The sequence below is a fragment of the Hippocampus comes genome, unplaced genomic scaffold, assembly GCF_001891065.2.
Source record: "Hippocampus comes isolate QL1 unplaced genomic scaffold, H_comes_QL1_v1.1 scaffold297, whole genome shotgun sequence".
Taxonomy (NCBI): Eukaryota; Metazoa; Chordata; class Actinopteri; order Syngnathiformes; family Syngnathidae; genus Hippocampus; species Hippocampus comes.
The window spans coordinates 117362-132121 of NW_017805196.1; the positions used below are offsets into that span (position 1 = coordinate 117362).

Genomic DNA, 14760 nt, shown 5'->3' on the forward strand with positions numbered 1-14760 from the left:
AAATATGCCCCGAACGAAGCGCACATCTCAACACGGTTCTTTTGGCTCGGCTCACTAAAAAGAGCCGGCTCTTTCAACTCCCAAATGGCTCCTCAGTTTTTTTGTTGCTTAAATAAATTTACTACCAAAAATAATATAAAATTATGTGTAAAATGAATTAGTAATGTAAAAAATATACAGTATATCAAATATTATTTATATGGCTTGATTTATATTCTTCTGAACATACTCAACATGGAGTACAACATGGAGTGCTACAAAAAATAAATTACAAAGTACAAGAACAAAGGTCTACAAAAAGTTCCAATCTCTGATTGTGTATATTTATAAGCTTTTAACTATTTACAGTAAAACAACATAAGTAAGCTTTGATTACCACACAAAAAATTATGAATTAAAATTTGATATTGGATATTTTAACCTTGCACAGTCTACACGCTGCCTTTGAACTATCAATTAAGTTGAAATCAGTCCAAATTTCACTGCATTTTCTCACCTTTCCACTTTCCACCGTGTAGTTTTTTCTCTGTACTGTAGCGCTATCGAGCTCTCTCTCGTCTCCCCGTCTCTCCTGTTCGTGTGCTGCTCACAGTGTGCTGCTGTGTCTCTTACTCCTCCCCCTTCTCTTCACTGTAGCGCACGCGCGTGCGTGCGTGCATGCGTGTGTGTGTGTGTGCAGGACAGAACTCTTACGGTTGAGGTCTACAGAAAACCCACGCACACAAATCAGTATTTGCATTTCAACTCCAATCACCCACTGCAAAGGAACACATCACTGATTAGAACACTTGAACACAGAGCGAGCCAAATCTCCACCAACACCAAGTCGAGAGAGAGTGAGGTCAAACACATTGAGAGGGCACTGTCAGGGTGTAGCTACCCTAAATGGGCCTTTGGCAAAGTTAGAAAAATTAAAACAAACAGAGAGGAAACCAACCAACAGAGAGAAAAGAAGAGAAGGGGTGTCTGTGTACCTTATATTGCCGGCCTCTCAGAGAAAATACAAAGAATATTTTTACAACATGATATTCCTGTTTATTTTAAACCGATAAACAAATTGAGACAAAAACTAGTACACCCCAAAGACCGGGTTCCCAACACCCAAAAATGCAATCTGATTTATTCCATCCGTTGCCAAGAAAGTGAGTGCAAGGAACATTACACTGATTGGCGTATACAGTATATTTGGAATATGTTGAAATTGGAATGGTGTAAACCGGATGTATATTGTATTATATACACATTAAAAAAGTGGGCAGAATAATAAATTATAATAGGTCACACAACTAGACAATGCAATTTATGGAGTAATTGCGTGTGAAGGCTGAGAGGCTCAATTAAAATTTGTGGAATGATTTGGAATGTAGGTGGCACGGTGGTTGACTGGTTAGCACGTCTGCTTCACAGAGCAGACGCGCAGCGTTCCATCCTGGGTCCTGGCCTTCCTCTTTGGAGTTTGCATGTTCTCTCCATGCCTGAGTGTGGGGTTTTTCTTCAGGTACTCCAGTTTCCTCCCACATTCCAAAAAGATGCATTGTAGGTTAATTGATCACTCTAACTTGTCCCAACGTGTGAGTGTCAGCGAGAATAGTTGTTTGTCTTTGTGTGCTCTGCGATTGGCTGGCAACCAGTTCAGGGTGTACCCCGCCTGCTGCCCGAAGACAGCTGGGATAGGTTCTCGCACGCCCGCAACCCCTGTGATGGTAATAGTGGATGGAGAGGGAGAGAGAGAGTAGTTGAGTTTTTTTCCCCTGCCTTTCTACTGCTTTACACTCCAGTCTGATAGGTGGCAGAATGATCCAAAAGTTTGTTTGCCAAGAAGAAGAAGAAGAAGAAGAAGAAGAAGAAGGAGGAGGAGGAGGAGCAAGAGGAGGAGGACGACGACGAGGGGAAAGACGAAAAGAAGAAGAAGAAGGAGGAGGAGGAGGAGCAAGAGGAGGAGGACGACGACGAGGGGGAAGACGAAAAGAAGAAGAAGAAGAAGAAGAAGAAGAAGAAGAAGAAGAAGAAGAAGAAGAAGAAGAAGAAGAAGAAGAAGAAAAAGAGGAAGAGGATGCTGGACGTATTCGTCAGCTGTTGTCTGAGCACTTTACTCCAGTTTGTATTTAACCATTTGAAAACAGTAGCGGATTCTTGCAGGAAGTTTTCCAATGGCGGTAAACTGGAAGGTGAAAATTTCAGACTTTTTCCGCAGTCCCTCCCGATTCGTGTCCTCCAAATCGGCGGATACTTTCCTTGCGGAGTTGCTCCGTGAGCTCCGAGATGACAGAGTTACCAACAATACTAAGGTACCTTCATGATGGAATAATAATAATAATAATAATAATAATAATTTTTATTTACAGTGACTGATACCTACTTTACCTTGATCTGTTCTAAAACAGATCAAGGTAAATGTACACATTATTCTTTTTAAATTCTAACGCCTATAGAGAATAATGTGTACATTTACGATAGTAACGATTATTTATTCTCCGGGCAGTGGTTATTTTGCCGTGACTTGCAACTTCCAAGCGTTATTTTTGTTGTGAACGGTGCTGATTGGTCAATCGCCGGAGCGAGGAATTTTGGATCTGGCTTGAATCGCTATTTTACATTGATTACAGTTGAGTGGCAGTGAAATAGGCTTCCGTGTTACAATTCATCTGGCTCCTGATTCCCGCTGTGGCCAATGGGGCAATGTCAGTCCAGTAATTGTGTTTCCTAATCATAACCTTACCATAACTTGTTTTTGTTGTTGTTTTTTTATTGGTTAAACTTTTGAACTCGTTTTAAAATCTTATTTCAACCTCATTTTAGATTAATTTTAACTCCTACTTATTCTTACCCCAACCATAACATTTTATTTTATTTGAGCCCAAATCGTTTTTCCACTTATTTTTATGTTTCAATGGCTTCATCGAAATTGTTCAACTGCACAACTCTTCAATCTTCGATAAACCCGCGAACCAAAACGACTCTTTTACAACTTCCGACTGTCTGCCAGAAATTGTCACCATAGTTTAAAAAAACAAAATACAATATTATATTGTAAAAAAAAAACAATAATTAGACAAATGTACAGAGCGGTATCTGAAACATTACGCGATGGAACATCATCACCTTCGGGGCGACCGCTTTTTCGACTATTTTTTTTCTAATAATCTTTATGGAACAAGTAAAATTGCAGATCACAGAAAGCAAACCAAACACGCTACTAATACATATACAGTATAAAGAGAGATAAACAAAAAAAGAGCCAGGGGATTTTAAACAAAAAATCTCAATAAAGAACATAAAGCCACAATTATTAACTGCTTTTTTGTTTTTGGAATCCACTCTTACCACTATTCCACGAGCTGGCACGCTTCCATTGACTGTAGTTCTCGTGACATTTACGGGAAAACATCGAGGCAGCGAGTTGCTCGTCAGGGAATTAACCAGTTCATATTTTTCAAATAGTCTTGTAACCATGAGAAGCAAACAACATGCGTTGCACTTTGTAAGAACAGCTAAGTATTTTCAGTACAAAAAAATATGAAGTGAAAAAGGATATAATTTCCATTTTCACATAAATTAAAACTAATAGTTAGATGAAAGAAAACATGTCCCTTGAATCCGAAACAAACTCATCAGGAGGGAGTTAATAATATTTTTCTTTTTAGATATAAAAACAAAGAACCACTATATGGAAGGAAATCTATGTTGGCGCTTAATACTTTTGAGTGTGAGAAACAACAAAATGCAGATTGTAAGTGAACCCAAGCAGGACAAATAAAAACATCAAATAAGTACACCTACAAATATTATCAAGTCGAGGTGTCAAAATCAATTGATTAAATCTTTCATTGACCCGACACAATGTTTCACAATGGATTGAGCAACTTTAAATGTGAACACATTAAATGTGAACACATTCTCAATGTGCTTCTCCATCAGTAAAGCCCCTATCCAACTCAGCGTCAAATAATTGCGAGTCTTTCTAATAACGTCTTGCTCTTATTTGTTTTAGGTATTTAAAAAAAAAAATATATATATATATATATATAATACATATTTTTTATGTATTATGCTGAATAAACATACGTGAACACCTGTAAACCTGTAACCATTGTAAATACCACAGCCACCTTATGCTGTGCTTTCTATGCTATTGCTAATTTATTATATTTATTCTACAAATATATTGCTAATGCTATATTTTATATTGCACTTATATTGAACTGTGTACAGTTCTTTTCTGAAACATTTATTTTGTGCAATGCAATGAAACACTTTGTTCTTTTCTTCCCCCCCAATTTTGCTGCTGTAGACTGCAAATTTCCCCAGTGTGGGACAAATAAAGGTTATTTTATCTTATTTATCATCCATCTCAGGTATATCTGCTGTCCCCACTGTGTGAGCAAGCGGCCCTCCTCTGTCCTACAGTGTCCATTGGAGAAGAAACAGTCCTGGAGCTCCTGTCAGTGTTTGCCCACTGCCCGGTTCCATGGGTTGAATTTCGCAGTTCCCTCCTCATCACCTTGACGTCTGTCCTCATCTGTACCTCCTGTGTGAGCAACAAAATACACGTATGTGGGGACTTCCTGGATCTGCTCCTTCAGATAGTGCAGGACACATCCAACTTGCATGGTGACAGTGTTCTTCTCTTGAGAGCAATAGCATGTGAATGCCTACAAGAGCTGGAGACATGCTGCCCCGGCCTTCTTTCTCAGCGCCTTGAGCTCATTGGTGGGCTTTGGACCAAAGAAACCTCGAAACTTCATCAGCCATATGCAAGACTCAATACTCTGGTGTTGAAAAATTGTGTTTATCAGCTTGCCATGGATCCTGGATCGGGTGACGATTATTTAAAATTACTGGTCGGGGAAAATACAGTTGTCAACTGGGAAGCAGACCAGAGATTAGCTCAAGTAGATAAAGACTCAGCCATTTTATCCTCCCTAATAATGGGCCACATGGGCACAGTTCCTATTCTTCAGACTGGGCGAGACTGCAAGGATTTGCGCTCAGTCCTGTCTACCACTCTGGAGAACTCTTTTCTTCTTTCTCCACTGTGTCAAGCGGCAGTTCTGCACAGACTGATGGAGGTGGTTGCCATGGTTCCTGTTGTTCGACCATCCATATTTAGAGCTCAACTTCTGCGCATGCTTGGAACCAGCGAGGTTTGTATTCTTTGCTTATGAAGTAGTTATTATATGTAGTTTATTATTACTTGGAAGTTCAAGTCTTAAAATCCAGAACCCTCTTGGTGGACCCCGACCGTATGGGATGCCGTCAAGCTGAAGGAGGAGTTCAATCCGGCCTTTTTGGCCTGTGGGACTCTAAAGGCAGCTGACAGATACCGGGTGAACAAGTGGAACGCAGCATTTGGCAGTCACTAGGTATAGCTTGTGATTAGAAAAATCAAAACTGGTGAATTTTTTTTTTTTAATTAGTCACATAAAAATGACATTTCCACATATTATATTAAATCACTAATGAATATTCACACACACACACACAAATCCACATTTTCTTGCTAGATTTTTAAATTGTAATGACATTATGAGCACAAAGCATTACGTTATTAGTTGTTCTGATGACTACCAAATCATTAAAATTCCCCACTTCTCACTACTATGCAGGAAATGAAATTGCTGATAACATGAGATTGTTGCAAGCATGATGACCACAGTTGGTGTTGATGCTTTTGATATTTTTAAAACAGTTGCTAGCATGATCAGAGAAGTCACTGATTACAGTCACAATGTATTTAAGTTGGCAACACTGGAACCAAGTCGCTGCTCTTCTTCAGAATAAGAATATTCTTTATTGGCCAAGTATCATCTTTACAGGCTACACTAGTATTGCAATAACAAGCAACTACGATAAATAAGGACATGACATATAAGTATCAAAATACTTTCCATAATGTTAGGGTACTATTGTGCAGTAGTACGACCCAATAACAGCTGTGCGACAATGTGCAGAGTCCTCAAGCAGAGATAAAGTGATCAGTGGTGCAATACCAATACTATGACAGTTGTGCGGTTTGTGCAGATAATTGTTGCACCATTTTTAAGTGGCCAGTAGCAGTAATTGTGGTACAACTGTCGGTGTGCCATTATACAGAAAGTCCTTGCCTGGTGCTGTGGAATATTGGACAATAAATGACAATTGTTCATGTACAGGGCTGGAGCTACAACGATCATTGCAGTAATACTGTTCGACAGGGGTGTGCAAAAATGCAAAGAGCCACTATAGATTTGAGATACTGTTTAGGGCAGGGGTGTCCAAAGTCGGTCCTCAAGGGCAGCTGTCCTGCCTGTTTGCCAGCTCTCCCAGGAGCAACACACCTAATTCAAATCATCAGGATCGTTCTAATGCTGCTTCAGAGCTGGCTGATGAGCTGATTATCTGAATCAGGTGTGTTGCAAGCGGGAGAGCTGGAAAACAGGCAGGACAGTGGCCCTCCAGGCCCGGAGCTGGACATGTCTGGTTTAGGGAGTTCATGTTAAGAGGGAAGAAGCCGTTTGAATGTCTGCTGGTTTTGGTGCACATGGTTTGGTAGCGCTTACCGGAGGGGAGTAGATGGAAAAGGTGGTGGGCAGGGTGGATGGGGGTCCAGTAGGATTTTCTGTGCCCTTGTCTTAGTTCATGTGGTGTGCAAGTCCTCAAGAGTGGGTAGGGCGGTGCCAATGATTTTTTCCGCTGTCCTAACTGTCCGTTGCAGTCGGATTTTGTCCTTTTTTTGTGGCAGCACCAAACCAAACCGTGATAGAAGAACACAGGATTGATTCGATGACTGCCCTGTAGAACTGTCTGAGCACCTCCTGTGGCAGGCCATTCTTCCTCAGCAGCCTCAGGAAGTATGTCCTCTGCCGGGCCTGTTTCAGGATGGAGTTAATGTTGGCCTCCCACTTCATGTCCTGAGTGACTGTGATTCCCAGGAACTTGAAGGTCTCGACAGTTGACACACGGCAGTTGGATAGTGTGAGGGGGAGCTGTGGTGAAGGATGTTTCCTGAAGTCCACGATCATCTACAGTCTTGAGTGTGCTCATTTAAGAGCCACACTAAATTTGTCTTATCTGCACCACTGGATATGCAGTGCGGTGAAATAGTATTTTCCCCCTTCTTGATTTCTGTTCTTTGTATATTTATCACGTTCTTTGCATATTTATCACATACAAAGGTTTCAGTTCATCAAACCAATTTTAATATCACATAGAGACGACCCAACGAAATACAAAATGTAGTTTCTCACTGCCAATATAATTTATGAAGGCACAAAATAAAAAACAATAAAAACAACCTGTCCATATGTGAAAAAGTAATTGCCCTCCTTCCTTGTTAAATCACAAATCAACTGATAAAAGGAACATCAGGCCAACAGTGAAGCATGGTGGTTGCAGTGTTGTAGTCTGTGGCTGCTTTGTTTACTCAGGTCCAGGACAACGTTTTGTAATTGCTGGGACAATTAATTCTGCTGCCTACCAGAAAATCCTGGAGAAACTTTCATAATCAGTTTGCACCATTAAAGTCAAGTTAGCTCATGGATCATGCAGCAGGACAAAGAGCCGACACACACCAGCAAGTGCACTTGGGAATGGCCTAAAAAAACAAAATTAAGGTTTTGGGGTGGCCAAGTTGAAGTCCGGATTTGAATCCTATTGATATGCCTTGCAGTGACCTTAACCGTGCAGTTCATGCTAGAAAACCATCCAATATGGCGGAGTTGAAGCAATTCTGCAAAGAAGAGTGGGCCAAAATTCCTCCACAGCGATGTGAAGGACTCATCACCAATTATCACAAACGCTTGATTTCAGTTATTGCTGCTATGGGTGGCATAAGCCATTATTAGGTTCAGGGGGCAATTCGTATTTTTTCATATCGGGACAGGTCTTTTGGGATTTTTTTGTGTCTAAATCATTTAAATTAACATAGCAATCAACAACAAAAAAATATGTAGTTTAAGATGGGCATTACAAAGATCTTGACATGGTTACTGGATTAATAGGGTGATGTCGAAGTAACACGAACAAGGACCTGACTGGTCAGGGGCTTTATTGTGAACGAGAACACAAAGGTAATGAGTCAGGTTCCTGCAAAGAAGATATGACCAAAAAAATGGTTTAAGGGAGGGGTGCCCAAGTCAATCCTCGAGATCCCCTATCCGGCCTGTTTTAGATGACACCTGGTTCAGGATCGTTATCAGGCTTCTGCAAAGCTTTCTGATTAATGAGCTTGGTTAGGTATTTGGAGTGTGCGTTAGTGAGCCATTTTTTTAAACAATCACAAAATAAGCCTTTAGAATTATATATATATATATATTTTATTTTTATTTTTTTGCCGGACCTGATATGTGTTCATGAATGTTAACATAAAAAAATCTATGTAATTTTTCTTGGCATGGCAACAGTGTTCAATGATAAAATCTGTAAACAGCGAAATTCTTGGTAGGTTTAGCATATGGCTCCAGGAAACTTTTGTAGGTCATGGGCTCTTACATATGTGTCCAAATTTTCAGTGATCTTGGTGGAACGTACAACTGGTGCTTCTTGGTTAAGACTTTATAAGAGCCCCACTGAGTTGTGTGAGCAATGTTTGCTTAAGTTGAAACTTCCTTTTTTTCAGGTTTGCCTTCTTCATAGCACTCTGCTGATGAAGTGCGCCTACACCGACAGCCTGTTCAGCACTGACGATGAAGGTTTCATCCTAAGACGATTGGTTGTTCTCTCCCAGCATCCATTGCTAAGTAAACCAGAGAAGCTTTTCTTCATGGACTATATGCTGCATTTTCCTGAGAACAGGCCCATCAGCTGCGGAAATAACGAAAGTCCACCTGTGCTGCTAACCTCCCAATTGGCATGTACGCTAGCACCCACTCTCCTCAATGATTATGCTACGATGCTGGCCCGCTTCAATCTGCTGTTGGTGGTATGCCAGGAGGAGGGTGAAAAAGATGGAGAGGAAGGCAGAGGTCTAGTCTATCTCTATGAACACCTCGGCTTGCTACTGAACATAATGATCAGAGGACACAGTCGTGAGATTGCCGCCACATTTTTCAGGGCAGTTTTCCTTTTCCTTGTTTCTTTTTGCCACATGGAGAGATATGCTACCAGTATTGCAGAAAAACTATGCACGCTTTATCATCATCAAACCCACTTGGCTCCACACATTCTCAACTTGGCTGAGCAAAGTTCTGACTTGTTCCCTGAATGCAATTGGTCTGCAAGACTCTGCAGGGCCCTGCAGGGCGTTGTTATTGAGGCGCCGCCTGCTCAGTTCACCCTAACAGACCTCGGTTGGCACCTCAAGGTGCTGGCTCGAGTGGCAGAAGAAGGGCAAATCCCTCAGCAGACCACGCTCCAACTACTTTCCAAGATCATCTTTACACCTTCAGTGTGTCTGACTAGTAACTGGCGTCTGGGAAACAGTGTGCTGCAGCTTTGCCGGCGCTTGATGACACATCCCAGCCTGGACTCATTATTTACCTCTCTGGCCAACGTCCTGCAACATCTTATCTGTTACTATGGCGACGCAGACATTCAAGATCGTGCTCGACTATATTACAGCCTCCTGACTACTCTCTCCAAAGAAAAATTGACTGGGATTATCAAGCAGGGTTTGAGGGAGGAAGGACAAAATATCAAACACTCGCTATCCTGCATCATGGCAGACACCGAGAGACTGACAAGTGTGCTAACCATTCAGCAGACGGAAAAACCCGTTTTTAGGCTGGTTGAGTTAAAGTATCCTGAGCCACAGGAGAGAAACGAGATAATTCTGGAAAGTGACTCGAGCCCCAGTGAGGAACAGGACAGCGCAGGACTGGAAGCATACAGGGCCCAGTTCAAAGACCCTTGCTTTGGCTCACAGATTACCTTGCACTACCAGCTCAACCATACCATGCACAACCTTTCCTGCTTCGATCAGGTCTTCAGCATACACCTGCACTTCAGCTTAATGGATGACACCTGTGAAGAACTCTGTGACTTCAATGTGCCCTGTCTTTTTAGAGAGAGACGGTCTCCCGTGGTGAAACTGGTATTGAAGCCCAGGTTGCCTGTCCCCATCACTCTCAGTTGCAGTGCCATCTTCAACACCTTAAATGGCCTTTCCTGGTATACTTCACTGCCAGACATGCACGTTTTATTTCAGCAAACCTTTCTGCCATTGGTTGTTCCCACCACTTGGGGAACAGCTGTTAAATTGGGTGTTTTTAACGACATTTGGGATGAAATAAGTCGGGAAGAGAAAGCAGATTATGCTACCACCCTGTTTTGTGGCCAGCTGCAAGCAGAAGAACTGGGCTCCATTGTGGAAAAACAGTTGCTTACGTTCATTATATCAGATTCAGCCAATCAAGCTGAATTAAAATGTGTTTTTTTCATTCCCCCACAATTTCACATACTGCTGAAAATCATTTCAGAAGAGGATGCTGTCCATTTCAATGTCGTTACAGATAACTGGCGGCTACTGCCTCACATCAGTTCTTTCATTGGTAACCTTTTAATGTCTTTGCCTGAAAAGGTTACCAGTCACCCATGAAGTACCATATTTTGGTTTGAAATGAAAAGTGCCACTATTGTGTTTCTCTCAAATTTCCGAGAGAACGGATTTCACATGTAGAAAGTGATTTTACACAACATGCTGTAGTTTCACATTTGTAATTATGCCAAAATAGTTCTGTTAAATGTCAACCTTTTTCTTAGTTCAACTCTGATCAGTTTGAGTTCCACCAACCATAGAAAGATGGAAGAATGTCTGTGTTTAATGACTGAATTGGCCATATTTTGAAAGGAATATATTATCAATCAAAGATGCAGATTTGTCACTTTTCGTTTACTAATGGTTGGATAGAAAAAAATGTGCATATAAATTATTCATATTAAAGACCCCAATAATACATGTTTTCAATTCATTATTTATTTGCATGCTCCAAAGTATTGTTCAAACTATCATTAAAACTATTAATGTCGGTGTTCGGAGGTCTGAATGTAACTCCTACAATCACATTTTATTCCATTGCTCTGACACATAATTTCATTGAACATAGATTTGGCATCAATTTGATCATATATATATGTTAAAGATCTGGTCTATCAATATTTTTTGTGAAAAACACTACCCCTATCTCCCAATTTTATGTTTATTGATGTTTTAACAACATCAATACAATGATGATGACTGTTTCCTCTGTAAACCATGTTTATGTTAAAGCAAATGCTGAAGTCATGTTCTAAGAGTGACGTGCACAGTTTGGTCAGTTTATTTATTTATTTATTATTGCTTTTAACAACATATTATCAATGTCGACTTTTGAGTCATGCCTGTGTAGAAGGTTGGAGGCAAAAATCATCAAGTGTATGAGAAGGAAATTTAATTATGCAATCTTTACAGATCCAAGAAGCCCATATGCCAATTTTCTTTTGAGAAATTTGTGTCATCTAAACCTTATGCCATCATCTCTTTTCTCCTTGACTCATGGGATGGTGGGTTCACAATAAGCTTTTCATATCTTAGGTTTCATGATTCAATTCAATAAAATAAATGGTGGTTCATCCCAAATCCAGCAGACAAATTGTAAAATGCTCTGACCGGAATATATTGTGAAAATGTCATTCAATACTGTGTTTGTAGCGAGTTTGCATGTTTCTCATCTGGCCATGCACAATAATTTAATTTTTTTTTTTTAAATCACAGAATCATTTCATTATGGGATGAATATTCAGGTTTAGTCAGCTGCACCACTCTCTTAATTAGAGAGTCCTTTGAAATTAGGTTCCTTGTCAGATGGTAAAATTGTCTGTTGGCTCAGTAACTTGCCCATGATAGCAATCTCTGCATCCCTTTTATGCACATCATCCTCAGGAGTCCAGGACATGTCGTGTTGAAGTTTGAATGCACCAACAAACAGGTGAGGACAACTTGAGCCCCATTCCTGGAGAGGAGATCATATTTTACAGAATAATCGCACAATTGGCACAATAGTCATTTCAGGTGGTTAGGAACAAACAAGTTTCTGGGCCAAAATTAGTGTGCCATATTCAGTGGTAGCTCTACTAAGAAATTTATTGGTTCTGGAAGACATTTATGTAGTCAGTAGAGACGCGTTTTCTATGTAAATGCCCTAATTCATTCAAAGCCCCCCCAAAATTCAGAAATAAATGCGAATGACGAGGACGCTGCAGAGACACAGATCTATCTATTTTTCTACGCACACACAGACACATTCGGTAGGCGTCCGTCCCTCTTAGCCAATGGGATGCCAAGAAGATGTTAGGTAGTAGCCAATGGTAGAGCAGCTATAAGTATGTTGTGTTCAGGAAAATCAGAACTGCGAGTAGCAGTCCATACTGTATTTTAACCTCTCGTATCTTGAAATTTCTTTTGTACCAAGAGGCAATATTTTCCTGTTGAGACGTTTCGTAACTTGAACATTTTGGATGAAGAGACGTTCGTAAGTAGAGGTACCACTGTGTGTGCACGCTTGTATGGGGTAAACATTAACATTTAAGTGTTAAAAAAAATCTGCATGTGCAGATTTTTTTTAACACTTAAATTCAGCTTTCACAATGTGCAGCTTTCACAACAACATATACACACACATATATATATATATATATATAAAAGGTAAAAGCAATCTACCTTAGGTGAAATGATAGAAAAGTATTTTTGTCCAGATGGTCGCTGGTAGAGGTAATACATGTTGCCTGGCTTTTTCACTATGTTGCAGGCAGCGTGGTGGAGGTCAGCATCTCTTTTTGCTTCTTCTAAGGCCTAGACATATACATAAAGAGAAATCAAATCAATCAAGCACCAGTCAAATTGCATCTTTTTAAATGTCTGTCGAGGAGATTAAGATAAATTCTTCCCCCATGATATTTACGTCGGGCTGGGCGTTTAACTGATTTCATCAATTCATTCGACTTTATAGGTCAATTTTTTTTTCTTCAGCGCCTTCAGTAGAGCAAAACTCGATGCTGCAGACATAAGATAAGCTGGATTTCCATTGCCCTCGTAAATGTGAAAAATGCAAATTGTGCAATAGCAAACTGGTCATGGAAACCCAGAAACTTTGAAAAATCTCTCACAATCACAAGATCATCTTCCACAAACGTTCAACCCTACTGAGAACAGTTTTTAACTGCGGAAAAAAAAGAATATTTTTTATTGAACTACCGTGTTGCCCAGTCCTAATTTTAGTGTAACCTTCCAGAAAGGTCTTGACTGCTTTTCTTCTAATGTATGTAATATAAAATAATTTGTTAAATAACTGCTGTGGTCTCTCAAGAAAATCTGTGTTTTATGTGCCAAATTAGTGCTGTCCTCATCTCCCAATTTGCTGGTGCACTCACCTTTCTTGCTTGCTCTTGTAGATATCGGATCTGGTCAGCAATTACCGACAGTTTGTTGCAGGCATTGGCTTTAATAAAATCGTCTGCCTGAGAAAACAGATCACACTCAACAAAACAAAACATCCATTAAATTTTGAAAATAAAAACTGAGTCCAAACCTTCTGCAGTTGTGTTGCCAAAGCAACAAGATCCATAGCGTCCCCCACTCTAGTGGTCTGGTAAGCGTTGACAAGCTGCTGTCCACCAGGAGCGACGCTGCTCTCAACCAGAGTCACTACAAAACCAAACTGATGTTTACATCAAATTTTCACATGTGATATGCATCCACTATATGGAAATACAGTCATCTGAATGGATCTTATCCAGAGCAAAGCGAAGCGTTTCCGGGGAGGAGGGAAAAGTCCGATGCCGTAACAGTTTCTGCTGTCAATATGTTACATGTTCCTGGTAGGCCAAGTGACTGAAAATAACCTCCATCGTGTGATGATGTGACCTGGTGTTATAATTCTATCGTCACTATTGGGTGGAAACCTTCTATGTATGAATTTGGTCGATTTCATATTTATGACAAATCATTCGTCAGTCAAGTTAAGTTTCACACATTTCCGAAGTTGTCACCAAGCATTTATAGTCTCACACCCTATGCCAGGGTGCGGAATTAGTCGATTAAGGTCGACCGGTCGCCTGCGGACTGGTTGCAAGTCCACCGTGAGGAGTGTTGGGAGGAAATGGGAAACAAACACACAAACAAAAAGATTTGTGTGTCTGTTATTAATATTAGATATTTTTGTGTTAATGTGCACTGGACCCTAAGCATCCAATTAGGGTAACTTTCACAAAAATGGAGAATTTAAAAAAATTTAATAAAAAAAGTAGGCCACCTTTAACCTACACTCACCGACCACTTTATTAGGTACACCATGCTTGTAACGGGTTGGACCACCTTTTGCCTTCAGAACTGCCTCAATTCTTCGTGGCATGGACTCAACAAGGTGCTGGAAGCATTCCTCAGAGAGTTTGGTCCATATTGACATGATGGCATCACACAGTTGGCACAGATTTGCCGGCTGCACATCCATGATGCGAATCTCCCGTTCCACCACATCCCAAAGATGCTCTATTGGATTGAGATCTGGTGACTGTGGAGGCCATTTGAGTACAGTGAACTCACTGTCATGTTCAAGAAACCAGTCTGAGATGATTCCAGCTTTATGACATGGCGCATTATCCTGCTGAAAGTACCCATCAGAAGTTGGGTACATTGTGGTCATAAAGGGATGCACATGGTCAGCAACAATATTCAAGTGGGCTGTGGTGTTGCAACGATGCTCAATTGGTACCAAGGGGCCCAAAGAGTGCCAAGATAATATTCCCCACACCATTACACCACCACCACCAGCCTGAACCGTTGATACAAGGCAGGATGGATCCATGCTT

At 40.6% G+C, this 14760-nt stretch overlaps 2 protein-coding genes across 2 annotated transcripts in view; one reads left to right on the forward strand and one right to left on the reverse strand.

Moving 5' to 3' along the window:
- Window positions 1–2027: 2027 nt before the first annotated feature.
- Window positions 2028–11537, forward strand: ap5b1 (adaptor related protein complex 5 subunit beta 1). The gene is made up of 3 exons (XM_019868737.1): window positions 2028–2288; window positions 4356–5144; window positions 8597–11537. The coding sequence occupies exons 1-3, from the start codon at window positions 2151–2153 to the stop codon at window positions 10511–10513; spliced, it is 2844 nt and encodes a 947-aa protein (XP_019724296.1). The 5' UTR covers window positions 2028–2150; the 3' UTR covers window positions 10514–11537.
- A 136-nt stretch (window positions 11538–11673) lies between these two features.
- Window positions 11674–14760, reverse strand: part of cunh1orf50 (chromosome unknown C1orf50 homolog) — a 6694-nt gene continuing 3607 nt past the window's right edge. The window contains exons 2-5 of the mRNA XM_019868738.1: window positions 13482–13597; window positions 13324–13410; window positions 12614–12745; window positions 11674–11906 (exon numbers count right to left, since the gene is read on the reverse strand). Of these exons, the coding sequence (XP_019724297.1) occupies window positions 11721–11906; window positions 12614–12745; window positions 13324–13410; window positions 13482–13597 (521 nt within the window). The 3' untranslated portion in view covers window positions 11674–11720. The remainder of the gene's footprint in view (window positions 11907–12613; window positions 12746–13323; window positions 13411–13481; window positions 13598–14760) is intronic.